The sequence below is a fragment of the Panthera uncia genome, chromosome B1, assembly GCF_023721935.1.
Source record: "Panthera uncia isolate 11264 chromosome B1, Puncia_PCG_1.0, whole genome shotgun sequence".
NCBI classification, from domain to species: domain Eukaryota; kingdom Metazoa; phylum Chordata; class Mammalia; order Carnivora; family Felidae; genus Panthera; species Panthera uncia.
Genome location: NC_064811.1, coordinates 149,194,942 through 149,217,348, shown reverse-complemented (window position 1 = coordinate 149,217,348; position 22,407 = coordinate 149,194,942). Strand labels below are relative to the sequence as shown.

At 46.8% G+C, this 22,407-nt stretch overlaps 1 protein-coding gene across 3 annotated transcripts in view; it reads left to right on the top strand.

Annotated features, from left to right (window-relative positions):
* Positions 1-21,863, top strand: part of GATA4 (GATA binding protein 4) — an 80,799-nt gene extending 58,936 nt beyond the window's left edge. For 2 of the 3 annotated variants that reach the window (XM_049631374.1, XM_049631373.1), the window contains exons 3-7: positions 11,552-11,721; positions 13,439-13,564; positions 16,724-16,811; positions 18,641-18,789; positions 20,026-21,863. In XM_049631374.1, the coding sequence (XP_049487331.1) occupies positions 11,552-11,721; positions 13,439-13,564; positions 16,724-16,811; positions 18,641-18,789; positions 20,026-20,208 (716 nt within the window). In that variant the 3' untranslated portion in view covers positions 20,209-21,863. The remainder of the gene's footprint in view (positions 1-11,551; positions 11,722-13,438; positions 13,565-16,723; positions 16,812-18,640; positions 18,790-20,025) is intronic. The other variant, XM_049631376.1, reaches the window with a different exon arrangement.
* The last annotated feature ends 544 nt before the right edge of the window (positions 21,864-22,407 follow it).

Sequence of the window (22,407 nt, the reverse complement as noted above, 5' to 3'; positions counted from 1 at the left end):
AGTTGGGCCCAAGATAGAGAAGGCACTTTGTTTTTTTTTTGGAATGAGAGGATCCCAGGAAGTGGAGGAAATTAAGTAGACCTCTCCATTCCTCTGACTCTTAGGCAGAGATGGCTTTTCAAAATTTAACTTAATTTTGTATTAGTTATTTTGTAACACCTTTATTAATATATACTTTATATTCTGTAAAGTTCACTCATTTAAAGTGAACTTCTTCAGGGGTGCCTGGCTGGCTGAGTCGGGAGAGCATGTGACTCTTGATCTGGGGGTCGCGGGTTCAAGCCCCACATTTGGGCGTGGAGCCTACTTAGAAAATAAAAAGTGTACTATGCAGTGGATTTTAGTATACTCAGTTGTGCGTGCATCTCCCGAACCCTTAAGAGCACTTTCATCATTCCAAAGAGAACCTCTGCCTAGTAACAGTCTCCCAATTCCCTTTCCTCCTGCCCTTGGCGACCACCGTCTGTGTCCTTCCTGTCTATGGATTTGCCCATTCTGGATATTTCATATAAATGGAACCACATGCTCAGTGGTTTCTTGGACTGCCGCCTTTCGGGGTGCATGGTGTTATTTTTATAACTTTTTTTGTTATTTGTTTTTTTAGCGAGAGAGAGAGAGAGGGCGCACACTCATGAGTGAGTGTGGGAAGGGCAGAGAGAGAAGAGAGAAAGAGAATCTTAAGCAGGCTCCACACTCAGCTTGGAGCCTGACACAGGGCTCGATCCCACAACCCTGGAGTCAAGAGCTGAGCTGAAATCAAGAGTTGGATCCTCAACTGACTGAGCTACCCAGGCGGGCTTTTTTTTGTTTTTAGTTGTTTTGTTTTGTTTTGTTTTGTTAACTCCGACGTTATTTTTAACCATTCATTTCCCCCCAAGTTTAGTGCCTTTGCACTGCTGTTCCCAGGGTCTCCTACATATTCCCCAGATACAGAGATGCTTGTTTAATTAAATGCTTAATTAACGAACTTAAGCTGTGTTAAAGGAGGGGGAGATCTTAACATAGTTCGTATAATTGTCATTTTAAAAATCAACTCAAATTTTCCTATTTTTTTTACTGCAGCTCAGTTTTCTTACTCATTTCCCTATCTATGGACATTTGGCTTGTTACCAGTATTTTGCCATGAACATCTTAACAATGAACATTTTCTTTCTTTCTTTCTTTCTTTCTTTCTGGGGGGGATGGGGGTGTCCTTTTGATGTGTTTCAGGGTATTATTAGAGCAGTTTTGTCACTGAATCATGGAGTAGTTTTCCATATCTCATCCATCTGTTATATATAATTATACACACACACACACGGTACACATATGAGAAGCCTCTGGCCCTGCATAGTTAACTCTCAGTTGAATTATATGTGTCCAGGAACATGGCATCTCGGTGGCCAGGCTGTCAGGCAGAGCGCTCAGATTAATACCATTCCATGGGCACTATTGCTGCCTTGTTAGACACTTTAGGGCTCTGCATTTTGTTGAAATCTGATCATGAATGTGCATTGAGTTTCTGTTGTATGCCCAGCACAATAGAGTGATTCAGCCTAAGAGCAGCGTGGTGCTGGGGAGGGCAAGGATCAAGTCACAGAATGTTCTGGAATCTTACGTGAGTCACTCACCTTCTCTGGACCTTGGTTTCTTCTCCTGAATGTTCATGGAATCACCCAAACATTGCTTCCAGTCTTTAAGATGACTGTGTGCCACCTGCCCTCCAGGAGACTTAGAGTCTTAACTGAGACAAGTCAGCACACAGGGGACCAATGATTAGGGGATGTCCAGAGCTAAGCAGCGGCTATAGTCACTATGTAAGGCAGGGTCCAGAGAAGGGAGGGTACAGTTTGGACTCAGTACCCGGAGTCCAGAAAGTGGCAAACATTTTCAATTGCTGGTGCCCTGTCGGGGCTCCCGTGGCTGTCACAGAGCCAAAGGCGGAAGCCAGGGAGCTGTGAGATAGCAGTGGCCAACTAGAAAACCCAGTCTTTAGAGTGATTTTACACACTCCTCTCCTTGCATCCTGCATGCACCCTGTCTGGGAGGTGGTAAATCAGCCCAGTTTTAAGTCACTTGGTGACACTGGAGAGAAATGGCTGTAGGGGACCGCAGAGGGCATAAGGATCAGTGATGCAGGTCTCACAGCCAGAGTTCTGCCTAGAGTGGCCACACATCCTGATTTTAAATCTGTTGTTCCAGAGTAATTAGCAATATGCCCCTTTCCCTCAGAAGCGCCCCATCCTGGAGGATGAATTATGTGGCATCCTGGTCAGACCTGGCAGAAGAGAGGAGCACCAGTGGTTCCAGGTTTAAGAGGGTCGGTATGGGGGGGTGTGCTTCAGGACCGGGAGTCCACTGGACACAGCAGCCTGTAGAGACTCAGGCTTCTGCATGCTAAGTAGCGTGAGCTCACGCTCCGCAGGCTTCTTTCTGAGGACCCACAGGGAAGAGCCTAGACTTCTTCACCGAGGGGTAATGGACAGGAGGCAGGGAGAGGGAAGCCCAGAGAGGGAACCCAGATAATGCGAGGAGACAACTGGGCAAAACAGCGTTTGCAAAAGCATTTACTGTTAGAAGGACAAAATATCAACATTTGGTTAAGTTTTATAAATAGAAATGATAACACAACCCTGCCTTTGAGCATTGCCTTCTTTGCTTTGTCCATTTGCCTGCTTTCTTTTTTTTTTTTAATGTTTACCCATTTTTGAGAGAAAGAGAAAGCACCAGCGGGGAGGGGCAGGAAGAGAAGGGGAGAGAGAATCCCAAGCAAGCTCTGCGATGTCAGAGCGCAAACCATGAGATCTATGACCAGAGCTGAAATCAAGAGCTGGACGCTTAACTGACTGAGACACCCGGGCGCCCCCTATTTGCCTACTTTAAAGATGCTATTCCAGCCTGTAGATCACCTGTAGGTGGGAAGGGGCTGTGGGGACCCTCTCCTGGGAGTCTACGTGCGTATGTTTCATTTCCAGATGTGGCAAAGGAAGTCATATTCTCAGCACCTAACACCATAGAACTTTTCCTAGCAATCTACATCATTAATGGACCTAACTTTGTACAATGCTGAAGGCCCAGGACCTAGTCATCGCTGAGGATTAACTTTGAATTGTAAAGCACCAAGAAATTTCTCCTGGAGCTAGTGAGTGACCCTGCATTTCATCGGGAAATCTTTAATACTGTAATTACAGTCTCCCATGTGGGGATTCTTGAAGGTCTCAACATCTAATCTTCCCAAAGATGAAGGCTAGGGAGCATTTCTCAATTGGTATGCCAAAGAGCATTGAATCAGATGCGCCTTCAGATGCTTCTGTGATCATATGAGTCAGGAAGACAGAGCATATGTGGGTCCTGGACTTCTTAGAGCCCTTGATGCTGACGTGTTATATTGTGACCCTAAACGATCTTTCATGTACCGATTTTTGAACTGTTTATGTTGACACCGTCTGCTTCTGGGGGAAGGATTGGGTCCCCAGCAGGATGGTGAAGTCTGGAGCTGGAGCTCATGGGATTCTAGGCCCACGGTTAAGAGACAGCTGGTCAGTCATCGTGGGTTTGTAATCCCAGTTCTGCTATTGATTCAGTAAGATCTTTTCCGAACCACGGGAACCACATTAACATTCTTCTATTGCCTGCCCTCCTGGGCCAACCTTCCACTCTGCCCCTACTAGGAACACACACCAGGTAGACCTGGAGGTGGATATTTGGGGGCTTCTAGATCTCAGGGGAGGGCCAGTTGGTCACAGAAAGGAGGACAAATGGTTGACTCTTTCCATATAATCCCTTCAGTGATGGGGCACCAATCACCGAGTAGAGCCTTCTTCTCGTCCTTCTGTTTGTAATTTGCAATTTCTCTTAGCGTATGAGGGAGGTATTAACTCTTGGCAACATGCTCTAAATATTTTTCTTCAGTCTCATTTGTTCTTCAGCCCCTTCCTTTTGCTTTCTCTTTCTTTCTCTCTTCCTCCCTTTTTGTTTTTGATGCTTTTTCCTTCCTCTCAGAATGTTCTTTCTCCTTTTTTTTTTTTTTTTTTTTTTTTTAACCTGAGTCACGTTTAACTTTCCTTCTAAACCTGAAGCCAGGCTCCTAGAAGAACAACAGTGTTTTTTTGTTTGTGTGTATATGTGTGTGTAAAGGTGAAAGTTTATTTCCAGTGCAATTACAATATTCGCCTGGAGAAAAGTTTAAAGGTCTCTCTCTCCTATTATTCAGCCACTATTAAGAAATGTAGCACGCTAAATGTTTCATATAGATTATTTTCCATTTCCTTGGTTGTAAGATTCTGACGATGTTACGCATCTCATGAAACCGCAGTCAGAATGTAGTTGATTATCTCTGTGAATCGCTGACGTCTTTGTCCTTCAGCGCTCTGAAGCAGAGGCCGCAGACGCTAATGGCCCACTCTTGCCAGGCCTGGCGGGAACCGTTTCTGTTCAGCTTTCAGAATAGGTGCCCTAATCCCTGCCAGCCTGGATGCTGCTGGAGCTGCGTCCGCCTTCCCCTTGGCAGCCTCCTGTCACAGGCCAAGCCTGACGAAGCCCAGAAGACCAAAGGCTCAGGCTGCCAGAAAAACCTCAGGATCTGTTTGCTCCTTGTGCCCCAGACCCAGGCGCCAGTCCCGGGGACAGATCCAGGCCTGTCAGGAAATCCATACACAATCTCTGGTGAACTTTGGATGGGACAGCAGGGCTGGGGTTCAGCAAGGGACATATGGGTGGGGCTAGGGACTTTGTTCTTGAAGCCCCTTTGGCTCTGGGGGAGGTCTCTGGACGGGTACCTCCTCTGGCATCGCCCAGGCCTTGGATCCCCTCTGGTTGCAGTTTTGTAGCATTGAATGGCTGCCCAGAGCATGGGCAATTTCCATTGTGTTTATGTGTCTTCTCTCCTCAGATTGTGGAGTGATCTAGGACAGCTAAAGATGTGTAACGGAGGACGGGGAGGTGGGGGTGAGTGGAAAAGCCTAGGTGCCATTGCAGTTTGTCACATTTAATAGAATTCCTTGTTTTGAATTGTGTATCCCCAGCCAGACCAAAACAACTTTGGGCAGGGGTCTTGCCCCAGTTGTGTCTGCTAGATCTCTATGTCCAGCACTTGCTACAGGGGTCAGTAGAGTAGACAGATGGCAAATGTTTGGGGCTTCAGTGCCCCCCATGGAAATAGTAGAGGGCCTGAGGTCAGATAGTCTCCGCATCTGAGGGTGAAGGAAGGGGCTCAACATGGGCTCTGGCTCAAGACCCAGCTTTCTCTAGCAAGAGAAATCCCTCAAAAGACGGAAGCCTGAGGGGCACCTCTACAGCAGAGCAGAACCAGGCTCTGTGGCACCAACCCGGTGGGCTGGCATTCATGTGGCAGTGCCCACCGGCCTGAGCTTGACCTCTGGCAGTTGGGGGACAAAGCCAGCTTTCGGGCAGTGCTTACCTAGTGCTGCCAACCATGACCCTGACCTCTGATTCCTTTTTCTTGTTCCTCCTACTTTGCCCCTCTCCCTCTTCCTTTTTTCTTTCTCCCAGTGTATCTAGGGCACGGGGGTGCAAGCTCACCTGACTCTGGGGGCCCCAAACAGACCAGGTTTGGCCACTCCCCACTGACAAAATCCAGAGGCAGAGAGACCAATGGTGGCAAAACCAGAAAGGAATTTCTTTCCGTGAGGCCAACCCGGGAAGACAGTGGACTAGCATCTGAAAGGCGGTCTCCAAAGTGCTGAAAACACTTCCAGGTTTATATAAGGAAAACGTGGGGCAAAGGTCCGTGGGTCTGTGCAGGTGGGCAGTGAAAGTCAGACCGATCGCTGTCTTGGAGTCAGTCCTGGGCAGGGTCTTGCTGGCTGAGGGTAGTCCCTGAGGAGGGGGTCCTTTGAGTTCCCAGCAGGGATGCGTTACCCTCAGGGTCTTCTGCCTGAGTCTAGAGACAAGCTGGAAAGAAGAATCCAACTAAAAAGTTTGAGGTCAAAATGGAGGCAGCCGAAACCCTCTCTCACCAGCCCTGGCTTGCTTAGCCCTGCCTGTGGGTGGGTTCCCCAAGATGGATGGAGCAGGTCAGGGGAGAGGTCGAAGCCTTTGCCTTTGATTGTGTCAGTTCTCTGTGGGGGAAGTCAGGGGTGGGATCCTTCAACCTCCTGGCCCACATTTTTCTTTCAGGCACTTGGGGAGAAGTGATTCCTAGGAACACCCGTAATAAATTGGATGTCTACGACATCAGGCTGAGTTTGTTGCCCTCTTTAAAAACAATGTTTTCTGAAGTGGGTCATGGATGGAGGTGAGGAGTTAGATCCCCTTTCTCGGGGTTAGGACCCAATTCATTTTGTGTTTCTGATTGATAAGAGTCATTAATTACTATTGCCTATGAACAGCAGCCTTGTGACCTCATAAGTGTCCCTTGTGAACCACGTTGCCAGTTCGTTCCCTGCCCACCAGCCTCCAACTTGGTCAAGTCTGGGAGTGATACACAGTTTACAATTCTGAGCATGGCCCCAGTGGTTTGAGAAAAGGTCAGATTCCCAAATCTCCTAGCTCTTTTATCTATCCCCTCCCTCCTGCAAAAATCCCTCCTGAAGATTTGTCCCTGGCCTTCCCACTCCTTCTCCACCCCTCCAAACCTAACAATCATCCATCATTGTTATCTCATTTGGTGTTTACAAATCACTTTACAGCCATTGTTGTGAGTTTTTCCTCTCATTTGCAAAGTACTTTACAACTATTATTACAAGTCTTTTCTCCAATGTGGGGTAATGCTGACCCACTTCCGAGAGAGTTGAATTCCCACTGCCCTCTAAGTGATTGGACCCATTCCCATGATGCTCAGCACTGGGTAGGTGGGACTTTCGTAAGTGAAGGTCATAGCTGTGCCCTTGGAAATCTGGCTTATAAACTGGCTTCAGACCACCGCCTGCTGGCCCTATGGGAAGTTTCACCCAGTGCATTTCTTAATTTTTTTTCCAAGATTTTTTAAGTAATCTCTCCGCTCAACTCACAACCCTGAGATCAAGAGTTGCAGGCTTTGCTGGCTGAGTCAGCCAGGCACCCCACCCCCCAGTGCACTTCTAATGAAGGAATAAGAGATGGTTGTTACCAGGGTCCATGCTGCCAGATGTTCAGGCTGGTGTGGGGCTCCCTCACTGCCTTACCTCCTATTTATGGCAGCCTGGCTGCTAAGCAGCAAGGTTTGAACTCCGTTCTCTCCTTCCTTCTGTCCCAGGTAGGGTGTGTGTGTGTGTGTGTGTGTGTGTGTGTGTGTCAGATGCAAGAGAGAATAGTCCCCACCTCCACCCCACCCCCATAGCGGACTGGGAGCTGCTTAACGTGATCAAAAATTTTTCTGGTTTTGTTTTCTGTTTTTTGTTTTTAATATTTATTTTATTTTTTGAGAGAGAGAGAGAGAGTAAGTGGGGGCAGAGAAAGAGGGAGACACAGCATCTGAAGCAGGCTCCAGGCTCTGAACTGTCAGCACACAGCCCTACTTGGGGCTCGAACTCATGAACTGTGAGGTCATGACCTGAGCCTAAGTCGGAGGTTTAACCAACTGAGCCACCCAGGCACCCCTGGTTTTGTTTATTTTAAATCAGGTTTTTAAAAATAGGCAATATGACATTACAGAATGGTGGGTTTTTTTAATTTTTAAGTTTATTCATTTGGAGAGAGACAAAGATAGTGTGAGTGGGGAGGGGTGGAGAGAGAGAGAGAGAGACAGAAAGAGAATCCCAAGCAGGCTCTGTGCTACCAGCACAGAGCCTGATACAGGGCTTGAACTCATGAAACCATGAGATCATGACCTGAACTGAATCCAAGAGTTGGGCACTTAACCAACTGAGCCACCCAGAATGGCATTTTTAAGAAAGAGAAGCCCAGAGAGAGGTTAGAGTGGGGGAGAGCCAAAGCATAAGAGACTCTTAAAAACTGAGAACAAACTGAGGGCTGATGGAGAGGGGGAGGGAGGGGAGGGTGGGTGATGGGTATTGAAGAGGGCATCTTTTGGGATGAGCACTGGGTGTTGTATGGAAACCAATTTGACAATAAATTTCATATATTTAAAAAAAATTTTTTAAATAAAATAAAAAAAAGAAAAGCCCATATCATAATAACTGGCCCAAGAAAAACTTCCTTCCTGGTGGGCTTAGCTGCCATCACAATGGATATGGCATTTTGTTGTACTGCATTTTTCATTTAACATGCAGGGTTTTCCTTTTCCTTTATTGTTACATTGTCTTTGCAATAATCATCTAAAATTTTATAACATCTTATTGAGTAGGTTGGATGGTACAAGACTTTCTGGTAGAAAATAGGGAAATCTCTGTAGATTTGGAGGTGTAGTGGATTGTAGAGAGACATGGGATGTCTGAGAGCGTATCTTTAGGAAGCATGGCCTTGACCTCCTATCCATTCTCTTCCTTTGGCTACCGTTGTTAACACCTGACCCTTCAATCTGGGTCTGACTTCTGCATTTCCTACCCTAGGCAAGAAGTATTTGCCATCCAAATCCCCAATTAGGTTAAGGTATGTTCTGAATATGAGTTGAGTAATATTGTTACCCATTATCGATATTTTGGCTCAATTTGCCCAACTAGGTTATTAGCATTCTGAGAATAAGTTTCCCTCTTAGCATCTGTGACATCTATCAGAGGGCTTAAAAAGCTGATGCTCAGTAAACATTTGTTGGTGGTAAATACGTTATTTGCCAACCTCCAGTGCCTTTCCCTGGCTAGTAAAATAGTTGCTCAAGTGTGTAACCAATTCTGTCAGGCAAATGTGAAGGAATTTCTAAGGCAAACTTTTGTGTTGGGGTCTCAATGCAGCATAAGGCCAGTAACCACCACCTAAGAGACCTATAATTTCAAAGATGGTTCCTTCAATGAGATTCTGTCCCTGCATGTAATACCTTAAGTGTGATGAGAAGAGGACATCTCCCCTCCAAGAGAACAGATTATGAGATTTTTGTCTGTAGAGGCTTCTTTAGATAAACTAAAACATAGGAAAGAAGCTGGTTTGCCTATCTTTAAAAGGAGGAGAGTGCATCTTTATCTGTGAGAGCTGCATACTGGAATATTTATGAGCAAAATGGTAGAGTGTCTGGGATTTTCTTTAGTTATACAAGACAGAGGAAAGTCAGTAGAGAGATACATGAGACCAGACTGGCCACAGCTTGTTGGAAGCTGGCTGATGATTAAATAAGAGTTCGTTCTGTCCACTTTTGAGTATGTTTAGCTCTTTCCGTGATAAAAAAAAAAAAAAAAAAAAAAAAAAAAAAGAGAGAGAGTAAGAGGGTTGCATTAGGTTTGGACTGGAAAAATGATCTAGAAAAGTCCTCCACTCCCAGGCATGGTTTAGGCTAGACGACTGTCTTGGTTCAATTGTGAGGCTGTAGCGCCATCTAGTGTTTACAGCAGATCCCCACCAAAAGGATGACATTGCCAAAGCCCCTCCTTGTTCGAAGGTCCTTCTGTGAACTCCCTTGGCCTTCCCAGTTCCCTTGTGGGAAGGCCTGGGCCAAGGGAACAGGGCTTACTGGCTCAGGGCAAGGTCAGCACATGCCAGTTTGCAGGTGGTAGTGGCTGTGTTGGCGGTGATGGTAGTGAGGGTGGTGTGCGGGCTCATTGCTTGCCTCCCCCAGGCATGGGGAAGCAAACTGTGGACAGCAGTTGCCGTTTTGTGTGTGGCTCTGAAAGCAGGTGACCTTGCTGGAGGGTTCTCAGTGTGACCCAGGTGCAAAAATAGCCTCTCTTGTGACTGTGTGTGCTCAGCTCCCTGGCTTGAGCAAATAGCCCCTCACACCTGCACATTGTTGACTCGTTGTGGACACACAGCTACTTGTTTGCAGGTGCAAATGACTGTTTGTGTACCCAGACTTGAGGAGAGGGCCCCCCACCATGCTCTTCTTCAGCCCGCATTCCCTTAGAGCAAGTAGCTGGGCCACAGAGCTAGAGAATGTGGGACCTTAAACCCCAGTGCTAGGTCCTGGTGGAGGGAGAGCTCTTAAAAACCCTCCCTTCCAAATATCCCCCCCCCCATTACTAGACAAGATCCCACTCCCACCTCTGGAGGTAGGACAAGAACTACCCTAATACCAGGGTAGCTGTACTTAGGGATGAAAAATCGGGATAGGATGTAAAATATTTTTCAAAATAGGAAGCAGGTACATGGAGTCAGAGAGACTTCTGGAAGTTCTGAGCCAGGCTTTATACAGATCATAGGGAATAAGAAGCCCACCCCAGCCTATCTCACCAGGGCAACTGAAATGGGCAGGAGTGAAATTTGTCGATTGTCAAATTCTGTAGACCTGGACGGTAAAGATGGTGATGCAGCGGGTTTGTCAACGACTGCAGGAGACTGACCATGATGGCAACGTGCCCGTGGGAGTGTGAGCAACACTAAGTCACAGTTGCTTGCAGTGCGGGCCTTCATTTTATGCAGTAGGCAGGAAAACATGTCAGACCAGGATCCAGCATATCAAACAGATACTGAAATGATGAAATGATGAAAATGATTTCAAAATTTCAAACAATGTAGTCCCTTTGGTTCAGTAATTCTACTTCTAGGGGAGCACCCTAAAAGAATAAGCAGAAATGCTAAGATTTGTGCACCAAATGAGCTGTGTTTACAAAACAAAAATTGGAAGCTGGATAGTGATTGAGTAAAAGTTTAATAATAATAATAAAGGATGGCACATTTGTATGATGATAATATACTGTGCTAAATGAGTTTACAAAGAATTTTTAAAAACTTTCATGTGTTTTATTTGAGAGAGAAAGAGCAAGAGCAGGGGAGGGGGCAGAGGGAGAGAGAGAAAGAAGAGAGGAGAGAGAGAGAGAGAGAGAGAGAGAGAGAGAGAGAGAGAGAGAATCCAAAGCAGGCTTACGCCCAGCACAGAGCCCAACGAGGGGCTCAGTTCCATGACCCTGGGATCATGACCTGAGCTGAAACCAATAGTTGGACGCTTAACTGACTGAGCCACCCAGGCACCCCAAGTTTATGAAGAATGTCTAATGTGGGAAATGCCTTGGTATCAAGTGAAAACAGTTGGTTCAAAATTATATAGCTTGACCTTGACTAGGCACAAATATACGTCAATATATAAAGTACTGCAAAGGATATAATAGAACAAAATGTTAATAACACTGGTGATCTTGCAGTCATAGGATTACATATGATTTGTATTTTCTTTACACATTTTATTTTCTAATTTCCCAGAGTAAATTTTTTCTTTTTTTAATTGAAATGGAAAGGGATCTCCATTTTGAAGGGAAAAGTGAGGAAAAAGGTCTGGGCAGAATTCAGTGTTGGGTGAGACCTTCAGGGATACAGGCTCTGAAAGAGAGATAGGGATCAAAATCCAGGCTGCCGGTGGTCGCTGCCCGACTTTTCTTTTTCTTGTGACTGGTGAGAGCCTTGTGATGTCTGGGATGCCCGGGAGTAAAACTATCCACTCCAGGGGTTGAGGCCAGAGTCAGGAAATGGGAGGCAGCCTGAGGTGATCCATCTTTTTACTTCTTGCAAGGAAAAGACATTATTTCTAGATTTCCCAGTGTAAGATTTCTGGGCCCCAACAAAGAATGAATCCTCTGTGTTACTCTCCACCCAGTAGACATGTTTGATGACTTCTCAGAAGGCAGAGAGTGTGTCAACTGTGGGGCCATGTCCACCCCGCTCTGGAGGCGCGACGGGACAGGGCATTACCTGTGCAACGCCTGCGGCCTCTACCACAAGATGAACGGCATCAACCGGCCCCTTATCAAGCCCCAGCGCCGGCTGGTAAGCAAGTGCCCGGCTCCTCGAGTCTGCCCTTCCCTCCTCCTCTTGGCCCCCGGCTTTCGGGCTCACACTTAGATGGGAAATGCCTAGGTTTTGAATTCTGGACTTCAAGTCGTGTTTGTTTGTTTGTTTAAGTTTATTTATTTATTTTTGAGGGAGACAGAGACAGCAGGAGTGGGGGAGGGGCAGAGAGAGAGAGAGAGAGAGAGAGAGTGAGAGGGAGGGAGGGAAGGAGGGAGAGAGAGAATCTTAAGCAGGCTTTGCTCTGTCCGCACAGAGCTGATGCAGGGCTGGAACTCACGTAAGGGTGAGGTCATGACCTGAGCTGAAACCAGGAGTCAGGCGCCCAACTGACTGAGCCACCCAGGCACCCCTTTCAAGTCCTCTTGAAAAGGAAGCGGGTTAAGGAGTTGGGTGGGTGGTTGGCAACATAGTAATGTCTCATCCCTTTAGAGTGAGCTTGAGCTACAAGGATGTTCCAGACCATCTACTTTAACACCTTAATTATGCAGAAGTGAAAAGTGAGGCTCAGAAAAGCTAACAGCCTTGCCCACAGTCACATGGCTACTGAGTCTCCTATCTGGAACCAGAGATCAGGCTTCCTTGTTCCCAGTCCAGCCTTGCCTCCTACATCTCCTGTTTTCTCATCTATCCCATGAGCAAGGTGGACTCTTCCTTACCCTGTTTCAACTGATCAGTTGATAAAACCCAAAGCCCAGGGAGATTAAGCAGGGTGTATCAGGCCCTCTGGCTGGAAAAGTGTTTGTAATAGGGTTTTTGGCTTGTGGCTCCATGGTCTTTTCCAGTAGAATTTTCTTTTGACCACCACAAACTAGCTTTCGTGTACATTTGGAAGGGAGAAATAGAGGGGTTAAGTCCTGATGCTACCCTTCTCTCTGGTCACAAGGCTCATTCAGTCTTTGATGTATTCAAATACAGTAATTGTTCACCCACCACCCATGCCTGGTACTGGAAGCCCACATTTATTCTACTTTTGAGAAAAGCTTTTCTGCCTCCAGTGCCCAGTGCTTGCTGGGGTCTTTCATGAATGACTGATAATGCCACTAATGCTACAGTTAGGAAAAGAATTCACTCTACTTCTCCTACAGCTGAAGTCCTTGTTCTCATTCACCACCCCACCCCTAGGCTCTTTTTTTTTCTTTTTCCTTTTTTTTTTTAATGTTTATTTATTTTTGAGAGAGAGAAACAGAAGAGAGAGAGGGAGACACAGAATCTGAAGCAGGCTCCAGGCTCTGAGCTGTCAGCACAGAGCCTGACGCAGGGCTCGAACTCACAAACCATAAGGTCATGACCTGAGCCGAAGTTGACTGAGCCACCCAGGCGCCTCGTGCTCTAGGATTCTCTTTTTTTTTTTTTTTAATGTTTGTTTATTTTTAGAGGAGAAACAGAGCGTGAGGGTCAGAGAGAGAGAGGGAGACACAGAATCTGAAGCAGGCTTCAGGCTATGAGCTGTCTGCATAGAGCCCAATGTGGGGCCCGAACCCACAAACCGTGAGATCATGACCTGAGCTGAAGGCAGACACAACCGACTGAGCCACCCAGGCTCCCCGCCCCTGTGCTCTGGGATTCTTATACAGGACTACAGTGGCTGACCCTGCCACCCACTTAGGGCCAGCCCCTCGGTGCTCCCTGCAAAGTAGAAGCAGCAGCATTTGCCTTTTACTTGGACTTGAAGGGTTTGTCTTCTCTGTTGCAGTCTGCCTCCCGCCGAGTGGGCCTCTCCTGTGCCAACTGCCAGACCACCACCACCACCCTGTGGCGCCGCAACGCCGAGGGCGAGCCTGTGTGCAATGCCTGCGGCCTCTACATGAAGCTCCATGGCGTAAGTAACCCCACCGCCAGGCGGGGTGAGCAGCCTACCAGCGGCCACACGTTTGTTTCCGTTATTCACTTCTTACTTGTCTTCCAACTTTCAGATCATAATCCATTTTTCCCGTCTTAGCAAAGAAACCTAGATTTAGAAGGGACCTTCCAGGCTGCGTTAGTCCGTTGGGGCTGCTGTAACAAAACACCACAGACTGGATGGCTTATAAACAATGGAAATTTATTTCCACATTCCTAGAGGCTGGAAGTCCAAGGTCAGGTGCCAGCATAGTCAAATGCTGGTATGGATTTGGGGAAATACTCTCCTATGTCATTGGTTTGCATGTGAATTACTGCAAGTATTCATTAGGAAATTAACCTAGTAGTTCTTATTAAGGACAAGAAACACACATATCTTTTGATTTTGGCAGCTCTGCTTTGGGGAAAGTAGTCTATAAAACAATAAAAGAATCAGTACCTAATGATGTGTGAACTGTTTATTGCTGTGGTATTTCTAGTGGCAAAAACAAGAAACAGTCATAAAGCCTCCTAAAGGAATGGTTCACTAAACTATGGCACAAACTATAGTGTGAAATATTGTGCAGATGTTTAAAAAATAATTAAGTCAGAGCCATGTATCTTGACCTGGAGTAACAAAACACATTTGCAAAGTAATGTACATAGTATGACCCCATACTATGACCCCTTACTATGGGAGTAAGGGTGAGTGAAACACACACACGGATACAGATGGGTGGGTGAATGAATACACACATACATACGTGTATAGATATGTACATGTGCACACATGTTTGAGAATGTTTTAAAATGTAAGAAACATAACAGGCTGGTATTTCAATCGCCCCATGGGGACAGGATTGATGGTAGTAGAGTGGGAGGGGTTGTTACTTAGTCTCATGAATCTAAGAAAAGATTCTTCATGAACATGAATTTTTTCATGTTTCCTTTCTTTTTTTTTTTTTTAAATTAGGTGTTTAGTTTGAATTCCAGTGTAGTTAACATACAATGTTATATTCAGTTTAGGTGTACAATATAGTTGTCTTCCAACTTTCTATACATTATTTCTATACTTTATTCACTGCTCATTGCGAGAAGTGTACCATGTTTTCTTATTATAGTGAGAAAAAAATAGCCAAAAATATACTTAAGAACATTCATAAGAAAATACACTTCCTTCTGCAAAGAAGTGTATCAAGGATGTTTGTTGAATCACTGTAATAGTGCAAATTGAGGGGAAAAAAAACCTTCAGGAGGAAAATGGATAAAGAAATTCTTGTTCTTCAATAGGGGAATGGTAAAAGAAACTGATAAAGGAATATTATGCAGGTGTTAAACAGATTGTGTCCTCAAAAAAATTAAAAACAGAATTACCATATGACCCAGCAATCCCACTTCTGGGTATATATCCAAAAAAGAATTGAAAGCAGAGTCTTGAACAGATACTTGTACCCTCATGTCCACAGCAGCAGTATTCATAAGAGCCAAATGTGAATGTAACCCAAGGGTCCATGGATGGATAAGTGAAATGTGGTCTGTCCACACAAGGGAATATTATCCAGCCTTTAAAAGGAAGTAAATTCTGACACATAGTACCAGATGGATGAACCTTGAAGTCATTATGCTAAGTGAAAGAAGCCAGTCACAAAAGGACAAATCTTGTACGATTCTACTCATATGAGGTACCCAGAGCTGTCAAACTCATAGAGACAGAAAGTAGAATGGAGGCTGCCATGGACCAAGGGGAGGGGGAAATAGGAAGTTAGTGTTTCATGGGTACAGAGTGTTAGTTTTGCAAGATGAGAAGTGTTCTGGGCGTGGACGGTGGTGATGACCGCACAACAATGTGAATATACTTAACACAACTGGAAATGGTTAAGATGGTAAATTTTATGTTATGTGTATTTTACCATGATTGTTTTAAAGCAAGTACTGAGGTTGGTGGGGATAAACATGAGGGCTGTATTTTTCTGAAGTCAGGATGGGCTTCAAGTTGGCCAAAGTGTGGGGCTGGGTGCTGGAGGGAGGAGAGGCTACTTCCCTCCAAAGGTGGGAACACTGACCTCTCAGTTGTCTAGAAGGCAGGTTCAAGTTCACGTACTCTGATACCCTTCTCTCTTAACCATTCCATGTTTAATCTCTCAGGTGGCAATTGCTTTCCTTCAGTATTTCAGGGATGGCCTTTATTAGTGCCATACAGGAGAAAAGCACAGACCAGGAACTAAAAGAGTTGGGTTGGCCTGGCCTAAGAGAAACCAGCTGTGAGGAGGGCACATGTTTAAAAATACTAGAAAGATGACCCAGCAAGCCTGTTCCCCAGACACTTATTTAGGCATCTGTGAACGGTTCAGGAGCATGATGCTTGACAGTCACTGCTTGTTTATCAGAAGTCAGTGCCGTAAAAGTGTTGCCGATGGATAGTTTATCTCAGGACCTGGCCTCAGGGCCATCTCCCCAACATAATCTCTGGTTGCTCCCCACCACCCATGGAAACACCACAATTTGCTCCAACCAGACTCAGTACAGTGCGGAGCTGCTCTATTTAGAGTGACTTCACATCTCAATTCACTGAGCTGCACCAGTTTCTGCCTATTTTCTTGGCATAATTAATAGCACCCCGTTTTCACTTTCACAGTGTCCTGATACTGCTGATAAACTAAAGGCTTTTGCACATACTGCTCCTGCTGCCTGAAATGCCTGCCTCTTGTCTACTCGACAGCCTCCCACAACTTAGGCATCACCTCCTCAGCGAAGCCTTCCTTGATGTGGTCATGTGCCTCTTCCCCTCCTCCCGGGCAGAGGACAGAGCTTAGTGTTTCTTTTCTGTTCCCCCACATCATCTATGAGTCTGGTTGTTTCCTACTTGTCTGTCTTTCCCAGTAAACTGTGAAGCTCTGGAAGAAAGGAATGGTGTCTTTAAGCTTCCATTTCTCCAGAGCTAGTATAGTACACAGCATATAGTACAGTATGCTAGTATATTTGAACAGCATTGGTTTCTTTCTCAGCAGGAGCTCCAGGGGCTGATTCACTTAGTCCCAGCCCTAAGATTTGTAGAGGAATTGCTTAGATGTTGCCTTCTCATAGTGTGAGTGCGTGTTTAAATAAGGTAGCAGATCATGTGCAAGTAGAAAACCATATATATTGATTTGTAACTCTCTAGGTCCCCAGGCCTCTTGCAATGCGGAAAGAGGGGATTCAAACCAGAAAACGGAAGCCCAAGAACCTTAATAAATCTAAGACACCAGCAGGTGAGTAAAAGCATTGTGTGTAATTATATTAAGAACTCAGTGGCCCTTGGAATATGTAAAAGTCATGTATTCTTAGTGGGTCAGCTCAGGCTACCAAGGCATAATGATAGCATTGTCCATCCCAGCTATTCAGTTTAGTCCCTGCGGCTGTTTCCAATTTTCCACTTTCTCTCCAGCTGCTTTTGGGGAGGAGTGCTTTTCCCGTATGCTCCTCCCCTCCCCAGTCTCTGTCCTCTCTCCGCCCGCAAAAGGGGTTCCCTACCTTTTGGGGCTTCTTGCTCCCCAAGTTCAGCTCTTCGTGTCGCATACCTGCTGAATCCTGTGGTTCAGGTTGTGCAGATTGTTGTGTTAATCTCCCAATCAGTTTTCTAGGTGTGTCGGATGGTTTAGTGTTGGTCTGGCTGTATTTCATGGACGTGAGACACACAAAAAGCGTCATCCCAGCTATTCAGGAGAGAATGATAACCAGTGAAAAGTAACATCACCACGCAAAATTTTGGGAGCTTTTGAAGCAGGCTCAAATCAAGTTGCACACTTCTTTCCAGTTGCAAAGGCTGCACTGGGCCAGCTGGACCAGTTGTGGGCCAGAGAGAAAAAGAACATTACTGGTCCCTCCATCTTTGGTACTGCGGCCACTCAAGAACTCAGCTCCATTATGTTCTCTTTGAGATAACAGGGATCTAGGAGGACAGGATTCCATTAATTTCAATCCACAGATTGATTTGTAAGCCAAAGTATAGTTAACATCATGTAGTACTTAGCATTCTAGAAAGCTGCTCTACAATTACTATTTCCCTGGTCCTTAAAGACCCCCTTGAGACCAATTATCTGCATTTTACTAATGAGCAAACTGGGGCTCAGAGAAGGCAGTGACTTAACCGGAGTCATACAGCTGTGAGTGGATAGACTTGGACCTAAAACCCAGGTTTTTCCACTTCAAGCTCCATATCCTGTCCAGTATGCCACTTTGCCTTTTCAGTTTCTAGATTAAGAATGAGGACTACTTATGCTCCTAGCAAGAGCATTCCCTCTTCAGTACTGCTACCAAATCAGAGATTTCACTGGGAAATGCTGCAGTTGCAGAAAAAATAAATCGGCTGATCCAGTGGAAAGTTTATCTTCTAATCTAAGGCATGACAAACAGATAAATTTTCCTTGTCAACCATGGCTTACCCTTCTGGCAGTATATCTGATTAGGTATTTTATTTTAGATCTTATTTATTATTACATCTTATTTTCTGTGTCTCATGCCAGTGGTCTTCAGCCTTTCTCCCTGTGTCCACACTGTTTTAGAAGCACAGCACATTCCCCTAGGTAACTTCACCTCTTTACATGTTGCAGTGATAGAGCAAGCATTTGGTTCAGGTGAGCAGCACCCCCCTATCCGAAATTCCCAGTGTAGGGAGCTAGATTGGGCAGCAAAACCTAATCTGAACAGACTCAGGCTATTTATAGTCTTTATTTATCCCATGTGTGAATATTCACATGTTTTGCTGTAGAACAATTAATGTGCTTAGTTATGGAGTATTGTCTCAGACTCCGCTGGGAGTATTCTATAATATACAGTATTAAAATCCAAAAACTTCTGAGTCCTGAAACATGTAGTCTCAAGGGTTTGAATAAGGGGTGGTGAGCCCGTCACTTAAATTCTGATATTTTCAGTTGTCCCATTTTGAGAATTGTTGCCCTGCCCTGATGAAGGGCCCTGCTTCATTCCCCAGCAAATAGAAATAAAGCTGTTAGCACAGACCTACCCTGGCTGTCTCAAAGGACCACCATCCATTCGCCCCTGTCCCTGGTCTAGGTGTCCTGACTCTGCCTTATTTTAGGTCCCTCGGGTAGTGAGAGCCTTCCTCCCGCCACCAGTGCTTCCAGCAACTCCAGCAACGCAGCCACCAGCAGCAGCGAAGAGATGCGCCCCATCAAGACAGAGCCCGGGCTGTCGGCCTACCATGGGCACAGCAGCTCCATGGCCCAGGTACATCCCTGGGCAGGGAGATAGGGCTGCCTGTGGGATAGTACACCTCAGGCCACCAGGTGGCTGGGTCAGCCCTGGAACACGCGCTTCAGCAGGGCCCCAGCAGGTGGCAGCAGGAGCCGCCTGGTGCCTTTGGGGTCCTACCTGAGGCCCTATAGGGGCTATCTGCACAAGGGTCTATTTCAGCACATCTGATCACATTACAGTGATTTGGACGTACAACTACAACACACAGATGATTAGCAGCTCCTCTGTGCCAGGACCTTCAGAGACCAGGAGTGGGGAGGGACACATTATGGCACAGCCACAACCTGAATCAGACTGCATGCTTTGGGGGAGGGAGGTACAACTGTAGAAGGTTCTAGGAGGCGGCGCATGGGCTTTCTGAGCAAGTCTGTCTCCTAAGTGAGAGGTGGTGTGACCTTCTCTTTGAGGTTTGGGAGGGGATGGAAGAGGACCCTCCTGGCGTGGGCAGAGGTGTGGAAACTGTGGGGAGGGCAGGGTGGATGGGCAGGGGGTTGGTGAGGAGGTCACAGGCAGGCTGCCATTTAATGAGGGTCGGCTACAGGTCCAGCTTCACGTGTGTCCAGAAGATGAGTCAGCAGTCCTGTCCTTTCCCTCTTTCAAATATGATGGCATTCCTACTCCCCAACCCCTTCCCTCTTTGGTTCCCCTATTTGGGATTAGGGAAGTTCTGAGCTTGGTTATGGTTTCTAAGCAGTAACTAAGCTTGGTTACCGTTAACTCTGATCTGTCGTCTGCATGGACTTGAGGGAGTCTGTGTCCTAAAGAGCTTTTTACTGTCAGGGTAAAGAACCCGGGTCCCATAGGACCAGGAGAGCCAGGAACCTCTTCTGGGTGTGGATAAGATTGGCGTGGATCTGGATCACCTCTTCTGACGGTGATAAGATTGTGGAAGATGTCTCATGTAACTATCCGAGCCATCTGAGAAACCAGAATATCTACAAACCTCTACTGGGTCACAGTGCTCAGAAGCTGGTGAATCACACAGACCCTTTGGGTCCCACAGCACAGGGGTTAGGAAAAACAGAGAGAAATGTTGCTTGGTGCCTTGTCCTGCCCTTGTCCTAGGGCCCTCTCCCCTCATCCCTTTCCTGGGGTGGGAGCCAGCTGGGGGACATCTGTGCACCAGGGCTCCTCTCTCCAGCCCGGACCTCCCCTCCTGAGCCCTCAGGAGTGATTCTGTTGAGCTCATCTTGCGCTTTTTGTTTTCAGACGTTCTCAGTCAGTGCGATGTCTGGCCACGGGCCCTCCATCCACCCAGTCCTCTCGGCCCTGAAGCTCTCCCCACAAGGCTACGCATCTTCTGTCAGCCAGTCACCGCAGGCCAGCTCCAAGCAGGACCCTTGGAACAGCCTGGCCTTGGCTGACAGTCATGGGGACATAATCACTGCATAATGTCACCTCCTTCCCTCCTCAGATTTCGGCACAGACTTGGGACTTGGAGGACAGCAGAGATGAGGCTCTGGGCTCCCAGGGGCCAGCCTGCTCTGTTGGGGAATAACTCCAGAAGAACAACCGGGAAGAAACTTGAAGTTGACAATTTGGCTTAGGGGAAGTGGGTATTGGATTTTATCGGATGCCTTTTCAAGGGTAGGCGACTGGAAAGAACCCAGACTCTGATCTGGAAGAACCCACCCTTCACTACAAGCACATTTAAGTCCCTTCTGTGGAGTAAGAGACTTCTTTCTTATTTTCCGCCCTACCCCTCCCCTACAAGAGACAAGATATCTTTCTCCTCTGCCTTTCCACCACCATGACCTAAGATGGTGGCTTTTCCATGGTGTTCCTAGCACCGGGGCTCTGAGGGTGGGTGAAGGCTCTGGGACCCCTGGTCCAGCCTGAATTTGGATGCGACAAGCCCCTCCGGGCAGCTGCTGCCCTTGTCCAGCACTCCCCCTTCAGGTTTGGCATACTCCTGCTTTCCTCAATACCGAATCTTGGCTCCTGAAACGTTGCATATAGCGCCCATGCTACTGAGGGCTTCGTGGAGGAGATGGAGGAGAGGGCCACTTCACCCACTGCCACGTGTGGCTTGGGCAAAATTGCAACTTGGAACTTCGCCTCCCCCAAGTTCCTTTCCCTGACCCAAGGCTCAAGCCTCCGCTCCTTCTCCTCACCCCCAAAGCCTCTGAAAATAAAAATCCCTTCCACTGCTGAGTGATTCAGCTCTGCCTTCAGCTTGAACATGTCTCTCCCTCCACAAAACAAGAGCTTGGCAGCTTAGCCACACAGCAGCCTCCCCCACGCCTGTCCCCCCAAATCCTTCATCCACCCCTTCACACACAGGTGGGTCCCAAGTAAGTACAAAAAAAGTTCTGCTGCTAAAGCGAGTTTGACAAACACTCACCTAAGACTTGAGATCCTTCAGAAGAGCGTGTCTGGTGGACACCAGCCCCGGGGGTGGGCAGGGGGTTTCCGTGAATTCTTGTGCTTGGATCTCGTGGACAACCCTCTTGTTCTGCGGAGCTGTGTCTCTTGTTCAGACAGCAGGCCGAGTTCATCCGAGGGATGCGGAGCCCCTGCACCTACCTACATCCTTTCCCCAGAAGACATCTTCTGTCCAGGAGGCAAAAAGCTAGAGATCTTGCAACATACATTCAAAGCAAACAAACACAACATGACAAAAACTTAATGGAAAGACAACAACCGATAAGAGAAGTCACTGAGGGTGGGCCTTGAGGGAGTGTCCGGCCCTTGTATTGTCCTGGAATTGGCCTTCTTCTCCTCTTCATATTGCCGTTTCTGCCCGAGATGCTGGAGCTCCTCGCAAAGACTTCTCCTTCCTCGTCCTCATCGTCAACAGACCTGTAGCTGACTGTGGCCTTACCACATCTTTCCCCCAAATCCCCAGCTCCCAACCCCAAAATCCTACTGGCTGTAGCAGAGAATATTTTTAAACCAAGATTCTGTTTTAATCATCATTACGTTGCTTTCTTCCATGAAGGCCACCCTCATATACCTTCCCTGACCCACAAACCTGTTAACATTGTCTTAAGGTGAAATGGCTGTAAAATCAGTATTTAACTAATAAATTTATCTGTACTCCTCTTTTCCTTCTCCTCCCTCAGAAGTCATTACTGGGAGGTTCGATGCTGCCCTTTGCCAGGCAATCTTGAGCCACGGAAGCCCCTTCGCTGATCTGCTCACAGACCGCATAAAATCGTTTTCTCCCTTCAGTCATTTATGGCAGTTGGCCAAGACTTCCTCTGTATGTGATGGTGGCTAGTGAAAAGAACACTCATCCCAGCCCTGCTACTGACTAGTTTGCGACTTTGACAGGTAACCTCTAGGCTTTGGTTTCCCAAGAGAGGGTTGGGCCAACCAGCCCTCAATAATTAAAGTTCCTATGGCCCAACAGTTGTTGCCCAATGAAGGGAGCCATTTCTAGGGCTTTCCTCAGGGCCAGCAGGGGCTGGGGCATGGAGCAGAGTGCAGGACAGTGGTCTGTCCAGCCCACCTGGTTTAAGACATGTCCTGGGGGGTCAACCTGAGTTGTTCTTGCCATCTTCCACTTCTCCTTTATGGTTTGATCCAAGCAAGCTTCTAGAGAGGAGAGGAAATCTTCTCCTTTTTCCATTTCTTCACCATCTTCAG